We start from the raw sequence: 8,627 nt of genomic DNA, 5'->3' as shown, positions 1-8,627 counted from the left end.
TGGGCGCTCCGGTGCCTTTTTTAAACCCCCCCCCCCCTTTTAAACCACCTTCTTCCAACACTGTGACTTGTAAGTACAAACGCGCTTTTTTGCGCCGGCGCTGTCCGCCCCCCCTTTTCGTCCAGCCTCTGGCCCTTTGACAGGCCGACTTTCTTCCCCCCCTTTCTCGCCCTCCCTTCGCTGTGGAATAGCTGCACAGAGGCGCCTCGCCAGAGGGAGAACAAGGGTGCTTTTGCAGAGCCCGACTCCCTCTCCGCTCTCCTCCTGCGGCTGCCTCAGCTAGACAGGCCTCTTGTGCCGCCGCTGCCCACTCCCCCCCAGGCCGCTCCAGGTGCGCCGCCCCCCCGCGTGCTTCAGAGCCTTGCGCTGCCTACCCCCGCGCCGGATCCATGCTGCGGAGCCAGCAAGCGAGGGTGAGGCGCGCTTGTGGTCCGGCAGCAGCGTCTCTTTGGCGCGCGGAGTGGAGGGACCCGGCAGGCAGGCAGGAGCGCGCGCCGCCCCCCACTCCCTCGCCAAAGAGACCTCTTGTGCAAAGAGCGCACCCGCTTCCTGCCTGCCCTCTCCCCGCCCTGCAGTGCCGCCGCCTGCTCTCCCCGAGGCCGCTCCAGGCGCTGTGAGGGCCAGGCAAGCTCAGGGCCAGCCCGGGAGGACCGCTCAATCCTTTGAGGACTGTGGACTATACCACTCTGTATAATTTGTATTGTCTATTGCTGTAAGTAGATCCTACTATGTAATTTCTGCATCATTTAATGTGTCATGTTAAAAGTTTATGCTTTGTTTAATCTCTGTTCAGATTTCTGCAATCCAAATCCTATCGCATTGTTGATTGCACATCCTGTTGATTGCATGGATTTACACTATGTCATCTGTCTTCAGTCTCAGTGAGAAAGGTGAACTATAAATCATATCAAAAAATAAACTGCCTCGGGTGGTTAAGAAAGGGGTGGAGGTGGGTATGGAAATTGCCTCCATAAAACAAACTATTAGCTAACAGGAACCTGTGAGAAGTTTGGAAATATTCCTTGTAGCTCATAAGTACAAGTACCTGCTTACCTGTTATGCTTCAAGACCAGCTTTACCTTTCCATAGCTGACAGTGCACAGCTACAAAATAAAAATATTAATTAGAGACATAACATTGGTTCACATTATGCACATGACTATGCATTCACAGAGAAGCATTACCAGCTGATTTCACAAGATCCCTAAACTAAATAGTCCAGAGAAGAAGTCAGAATAGTGCAATTATGCATTGTAAAAGAGAAGAGGAAGAAGAGATTGGATTTATACCCCGCCCTTCACTACCTGAAGAAGTCTCAAAGCGGCTTACAATCTCCTTTCCCTTCCCCTCCCCACAACAGACACCCTGTGAGGTAGGCAGGGCTGAGAGAGCTCTTTCGATAACTGGTCTTGATAGAACAGCCCTGAAAGTACTTATGACTGACCCAAGGTCACACCAGCAGCTGCATGTGGAAGAGTGGGGAATCAAACCTGGTTCTCCCAGATTAGAGTCCATGCTCCTAAATACTACACCAAACTGGGCCCCTAAACTTCTCCCAGTGTTGGTTTAGACAATACATATGCCAATACACTTCTTCTCTCTTCCTCATATCTATTTAGCCAAACACATCACAAATCTATTGTTCACTGTGCTGTGGATTTCCTCACCTCTGTTCTATGTCATGGTACCAGCCACTGGGAAAGAAAACATCCACTACACAATGGGCAGGATTTTGGTAATGAGAGACACAGCATGAGGATGCTAATTCTCCATGACAAACATATCACAGTTCTCACTTTTTTATCAGAAAGCTTTGCAGAATTCTCATCCACGTTCACACCAGCAAATGGCAAATATAATTTATTTCCAAGTTTCTATAACAGATTTTGCTCCCGTGCCGCTAGTACAAGTGCTGCACCAAACTGTCGCATTTCTCTGCTGAAGCTACCACATAGCACATTTTTCATCATCTCTGGAGGTGCTTTCTCTGACCTCAAGCTTATTAAGTTTGTGCTAGAAGGCCACTACCACTCTCAAATAATCACTTTATTTGCACATTGATGACCTGGACTAAGTTCAAGCATGACAGCAGATCCCTCTCTTTCATTCCATTGCACCTTCACCATCCCACTCTTTTAACTCAGAACAGATATACAAGTAAAGCAAGCAAATAATGACCTCTGGTAAAGACTTACCTTGATAAACTGAATTATACCATCTGGTACGCCAGTCTTACTCAGCTTTTGCAGATATTCAGTTATGTCACTTGTCTGCAGACCAACACTGACAGCAGCATAGAGAGAGTAGGCAGTCAGTTTATATTCATGTACATGGGTAGGTCGGCAAACTGGTTCAGCTATCGCAACCAAAAAATCTTGGGCGTATTTGTAAACAGGCGAAAAGGCTTCAAGGAAAATATGGCCATCAGGGGCCTGGGGGAAAAAAACACATGAAGTATTATCAGAAAACAGCATAAGGAGCTTAACATTGCTTTTAGGAACCAAGCAAGGGAAAATGCTTTTTTACTTGGCAGTACAATGGTAGCAAGGGGCTGCGGTGGCTCAAGTGGTTAAGACACTGAATTGCAGACCGGAAGGTTGGTAGTTCAGCAGTTCGAGACCCAAGTGTCGCATGATGGAGTGAGCTCCCGTCTCTGGCCCCAGCTCTTGCCAACCTAGCAGTTCGAAAGCAAGAAATTGCAAGTAGATAAATAGGTACCACTTCGGTGGGAAGGTAACAGCGTTCTGTGCGCCTAAGCGTCTAGTCATGCCGGCCACATGACCACGGAAATGTCTTTGGACAGTGCTGGCTCTTCGGCTTTGAAACGGAGATGAGCACCGCATCCCTGGAGTCGGATTCGACTGTCTTTCGAGCAAGGGAAACCTTTACCTTACACTGGTAGCATTATCCAACAGACAGGGGTCATGAACAGACTGCTTAGCATGAATAAGTTTTCCGGGAGAACACTCAGGAAACAGGGTGCCTTTTCCTGACAGTTCTCCTCCAACTCATGTTCATGCTGAGCACACACACACGTGCTGCCTTCTGGGAATTACAGTGCAGAAAGTTGGTTACTTGAGCCTTTACTAATTTTCTTTAAATGATAATGGCTGGTATCCAATCTGTGCACAGAAGGCACATAAGTTTCCGGCATTTCTCTCCATTCTTGCAGCCCCTTCTGGCCCCTGGAGAGATTATTCCCAGCGACGCGAGACCTTCACAGAGGAAAAGCTGCGTGGGACAGGGGGCTGGAGTGAAGAGGAACAAGGGGATAACCACTGCTGTCTCCCCTCAGCGGAGCTACACTTGGGGGAAACGGAGGAGGAGTGATTTTTGCTTCTCTCCCACCTTGCTCTAGCTTTATGTTTTCTTATATTTCTTTAACTGTGGGGAAGGGATTAAAGTTTTTCTGTATTGGAGTGAAACACTAGTAAAGAACAGAACATTTAATTTTTTTTAAATGCTTCTCAGAAAGGTGTTAACATTTAAGAACTTACGTGTATGCACTTACAAAACAGCCTGCGCAAGAAGAAAAAAATCTAGAGGAAACTATGCCTGAATTAAAATAATCTGAACATGACAAATTTCAGAGATTCATGGTGTGACCAAGCAATCACCAGCTTTGGTGACATCATCACTCATAATCTGAGAACCACTCAGCATGCTTGCTTGTATGTGTGTTTCTTGAACAGCAGACCATTCTGCCCAACCCACCTTCCCAAAACCAGCTGACAAATTTGTAATACAGCATGGCAGTTTGTGATGCAGGCTTTGATCCAGAGAACAAAGAATGGAACTCCATCCATGGGACAAATCTTTGCTGCCACCCCTTTCTTACTTCATGCCCCTGTATCCCCTCAAAAGCCACCTCTAAGGTTCATGAAACAGCCTGTGCAGCACTAGGATGGGGAAAATCAAAGGCTATCATCTCCCTCCCTCCCTCATTCCCTTCTGCTTACACAAAGGAGGATTTGGATCCAATCCATGCTTTACTATTTAACAGGGAGAGAGAGAGAGTCAGAAGGAGCTCGCAAGAGTTTGGCTAGGATTCTGGGCCAGGACCCTAGTTTAATTTCTTACTCAACTATGAGTCTGATTGAAAAGATGAGTTCTCTCATAGATGCTCTGAAGACGCGATAAAGCACCTGAAAGCGTTGTTCTGGCAATGCCATACAGCAGAAGACATCAATAGGGGCCTGATTTTTCTAACTTTGCACACTACTACAAAACAGACATCACCAGGAGCTTTCAATTGTTCTCAAGTGTCTCCACCACAAACATAAATGAGGCTGTAACTAATTTTTTCCCTGGGTTCTACCAGACATTTGAATGTTCATATACTACTCCACAAATGACAGATGCAGCAATGGAATTCTAAACTAATCACAGTAAATTTAATAAAATGGAAAAGTCATGAAAATAAACTTGGCATTTGATCCACTTCTCAATTTTTTTAAATGCTTAAAAAAACGACAGACCTTGTTTTGTAACAGAAGCAAAACTGGGTGCCCTATGCCATTTGTGCTGTTCTATCGCCATGTACAAACCTCACCAATTTCAAGGGACGTTATTCTATCATAAAGTGGTTTCGGGCAATACTTCTTGGTATTTTTTCTATCCTTGCATCTTTTGTTAGAAGTCTAGCAAGGTTTTCTGCAATGCTACACACTTATTGGAACTTACCACCCACAGTGGACGTGAGGAATGATCAGCCTTTAGCAACATCTGACTCCGGTAGTCTTTTGCTCCATATTCATCCACTTTGATTCCAGAGTCTTCCACTTGCTTCCCTGCTGCTGAGGGAACTGCTTCCTGGGAATCTCTACCTGAGGTATCATATTCTTCTTCATCCGCCTCCTCATAATGCCGTTTCTTAGATTTCTTCCTATCTGAACATCAAAACAAGAGGGTTTTTTTACTATTTTTGTGAGTATTGTGTGTGTGTGTGTGTGCTTGTGAGCCTGGAAGTCTTGGTGACTTCTGGCGACACTTAGTGGGGCTAGGATGTTTCAGAGAGGTGACTTGATAACCTGCCTCTGTGTCCCCAGCCCTGGTATTCCTTGGAGGTTGAACCTTCCAAGTACTTGACAGGGTTGGCCCTGCTTAGCTTCCGAGATCTGACGACATTGGGCTTGCCTGGGCTATCCAGGTCAGGGCAAAACTTTCTAATTCAGAGTTCACCATGAAGTAAGGATATCTTCTGGTGGGAAATGCTTGAAAAACTTGTGGCTATTACCAGTTTTCTCTCTGGTAGCAGCAACAAGTTTCTTCAGACATTTTTGTGAGGTTTCCTCCACAGTAAATATTCTAAGTAATAAACAACACCACCTTTATATGTAAATTACTAACTGGTATTTTCTGCATAAGAAATTCAGAACCTGTTAAGCAACCCCCAAATAAGGGACATGATTCCAAACTATACTCTTTATTTTAAATCGGGGGTGAGGGGGCTAAATTATGCCTGCCCTGAATAGCCCAGGCTAGCCTGATCTCATCAGATCTTGGAAACTAAGCAGCAGGACCACCAAGGAAACCCAGGGTTGCTATGCAGAGGTAGGCAGCAGCAAACAACCTCTGATAAGTCTCTTGCTCTGAAGACCCTACAGAGTTGCTGTAAGCTGGTTGTGATTTAATGACACCTTCCACAACCACCAAATTATGCCTCCATGTAACCACACCATTAATCTCACAGCCAATCCTCTATACTCTCTATGAAACGGCAAAATCTTAAAATTATGACTAAATGGTACTTGACCCCTGTACAGTTATCTCATATCACACACAATTCAAACTCCCTATGCTGGAGCAATTGCAAAGAGAATGGCACTTACATCCACTGTTGAATGGATTGTCCTCTCATAGCACCCTTTTGGGATGAAATATTAGAGGAAATTAGGTGTACATCTGGTCACACTATAAAAAAGAACCCAGAATCTATACTCTTGAACCTTAGAAATGAAACTGCTTTATCCACTATACAAAGAAAAAGAATCGTTTTATTATTATTCGCAGCCAAAACAACCATAGCTTCAAAATGGAAGTCAGAAATTAAACCATCCCTAAACTTATGGTACAAAAAGTTATGGAACTTATACATAATGGAAAAAACATCTGACCTAGTGAATCCAACAAAATCTAATGGCGAATATAGTGAATTTATAATGATATGGCTACCGATCTTATCCCATCTAGTCTCTCAAGGAACAAGACCAGAGATAATAAGACACTCTTCGTTTGTGGTAAATGTTGATGTCAACACTAAGTTTAGGAAAATGCTTTATTTTATGCTGTCAAGTTTATGTACACTTACGCTGTAAACGATTGTTATTACTTGTCATTGGAATTTTGAAAATTGAATAAATTATATTGGGGGGGGGGGAATTAATCTCACAGCCAGACGAGGATCCCCATCAAAATGCACACATATCTGCTTACATCTTCCACGGAGGAGAAAGAGAAGTCCAGCAAATAGACATTTCCTCCGTTTAAGGCCAATGACTATGGTTCTCCTGGCAAGACCAGAGGAACTTTGGCGGGTCACCCCTCACAGGGCCAGGCTTGCCCAGTGCCATTTTTTTTTTTTTTGCAGACTAGGCCCCCCCGGTGTACCCACCAATTTTCAAACATAAATGCATTTTAGGATCCATCTTGAAAATGCCAACAGATGGGGAAAAGATCTGCATGCCGTGTACAACTCTCTGGGCACATCTGTTCGCCACCAAACATCTCAAAAGCCTCATGTCTTAATTCTGAGAAGCCTGAAGGAACAGAAATCTTTTCTTCTGCCTCTAAAAAAAGCTTGACGTGCTCTCTGGGAGATAACCTTGCAGAGCATCTCTGCCCTTAGAAGCTGCCCAAGCTGTGTCTGCAGAAGATGGCACACTAAATCCTTGAATGGGAGACCTCCTTGGAATACCAGCAGTCAGGAGGAAGGGGCAGGCTTTATTCAGCCACCTCTCTGGATGTCCTCCAAGCCCCCAGTAGGGGTCAGTCACCAGAGGTCACCATGACTGTATATTGAGAGATAAGAATACAGGCTGACACTGACCCTCCCATTATGTGAGCATCCATCTTGTCTTCATCAGAAGGGCGCTGTACTGTTGTTGTTGTTTTAAAAAAACAAGAGGTAGATTATTATTATTGGGGTTTTTTTAACCCAGTAGACTCGAAGCATGTTCTCAAACTGGATAGGAGGGAAGATCGAGCCCAGGAAACGCCAGCCAGGTCACGGCTCATTTTCTTAATTTCATTTTTTTAAAAAGACACAGGAACCAGCGTTCCCTCTAAGGCGAGTTAGTGCGAGCTCCAGTTTTTTAGCCTTTGGCTCACACCTTTTCGTCTTCGCTCAGGATGGATGGCTCCAGAGCAAACTAATTTACACAGTCTGCAAATCGCTCGCTCACAGCTTGAATGCCAGGAGCTCACCGAGTAGAATTTTTGCTCACAAGACTCCACAGTTTAGAGGGAGCACTGAACAATGGGGAACTCCTGTTCAGTGTTCCCTCTAAGCTGAGTTAGTGCAAGCTAGCTCCCAGTTTCTTAGCCTCCGGCTCACCCATTTTTGTCTCAGCTCAGGAAGGAGGGCTCCAGAGCAAACTAATTTACGCAATAGCCAAATTGCTCACTCACAGCTTTAATGCCAGGAGCTCACAAAGCAGAATTTTTGCTCACAAGACTCCAGAGCTTGGGGGAGTGCATTGAACAATGGGGCACTCCTGTTCAGTGTTCCCTCTAATCCGAGTTAGTGCGAGCTAGCTCCCAGTTTTTTAGCTACTCAGGCATTTTCGTCTTAGCTCAGGAAGGAGGGCTCCAGAGCAAACACTTGCTCACAGCTTGAATGCCAGGAGCTCACCGAGTAGAATTTTTGCTCACAAGACTCCAGAGCTTGGGGGAGCACTGAATAATGGGGAACAGATGTATCAACTACCACCTAGGGGACATGTGCCAAATGAACTCAGCAGTTATGTCAGGATGACATCTGGTCTCCCAACGTATTTTAATTAGGAGAAGAAAATGCACAATTTTAATAAATGTAAGATCACGGCAACTACACATAGAATAGCAATGGAAGAATTTATGCTCTTAAAATTAAACTTGAATGTCTGACACACTTATAGAGGGTAGTACACAAAGGAAAGAAAGTGCAGAGAAGTAGATGTACCAGCCCTACCCATGGCCAGAATAAGGGAAACCAAAGCCTTTAAAAATGTGTCTACAGTGGCATCCAAATGCTCTAAGCTGAAATCTGTCTCTGTTCAAAAACCTCAACACAGGTTTTCTTGATCCCTTGTCGTCCTCAAGATTCCCCCACAATTTTTTCTGCTCCCCACCAATGTTCCCTCTCAGCTGACTCAGTGTGTGAGCCAGCTCACAGTCTTTTAGCCTCCGGCTCACACGTTCTTGTCTCCGCTCAGGAAGGACGGGGCTCCAGAGAGAACTGATTTATGCAGCAGCCGAATTGCTGGCTCGCAACTTTAATGCCAGGAGCTCACAAGGTAGAATTTCTGCTCACGAGACTCCACGGCTGAGAGGGAACACTGGGCCCCGACCCTGCCTCTAGCCGGCGCTCCCCTGGGGGGCCTGCGCGAAGTCTCCGTGGCATCTCGAAGGCGAAGCGGCTGCTTGGA

General features: G+C 45.4%; 1 protein-coding gene across 1 annotated transcript in view; it reads right to left on the bottom strand.

Moving 5' to 3' along the window:
• Positions 1–4,885, bottom strand: part of ERCC3 (excision repair cross-complementation group 3) — a 36,277-nt gene extending 31,392 nt beyond the window's left edge. Inside the window, exons 1-3 of the mRNA XM_015412174.1 lie at positions 4,684–4,885; positions 2,196–2,432; positions 1,054–1,103 (exon numbers count right to left, since the gene is read on the bottom strand). Of these exons, the coding sequence (XP_015267660.1) occupies positions 1,054–1,103; positions 2,196–2,432; positions 4,684–4,725 (329 nt within the window). The 5' untranslated portion in view covers positions 4,726–4,885. The remainder of the gene's footprint in view (positions 1–1,053; positions 1,104–2,195; positions 2,433–4,683) is intronic.
• Between the last annotated feature and the right edge of the window lie 3,742 nt (positions 4,886–8,627).

The sequence above is a fragment of the Gekko japonicus genome, unplaced genomic scaffold, assembly GCF_001447785.1.
Source record: "Gekko japonicus isolate JY-2015 unplaced genomic scaffold, Gekko_japonicus_V1.1 scaffold2370, whole genome shotgun sequence".
Classification (NCBI taxonomy): Eukaryota; Metazoa; Chordata; class Lepidosauria; order Squamata; family Gekkonidae; genus Gekko; species Gekko japonicus.
This window is presented reverse-complemented; position numbering and strand designations above follow the sequence as displayed.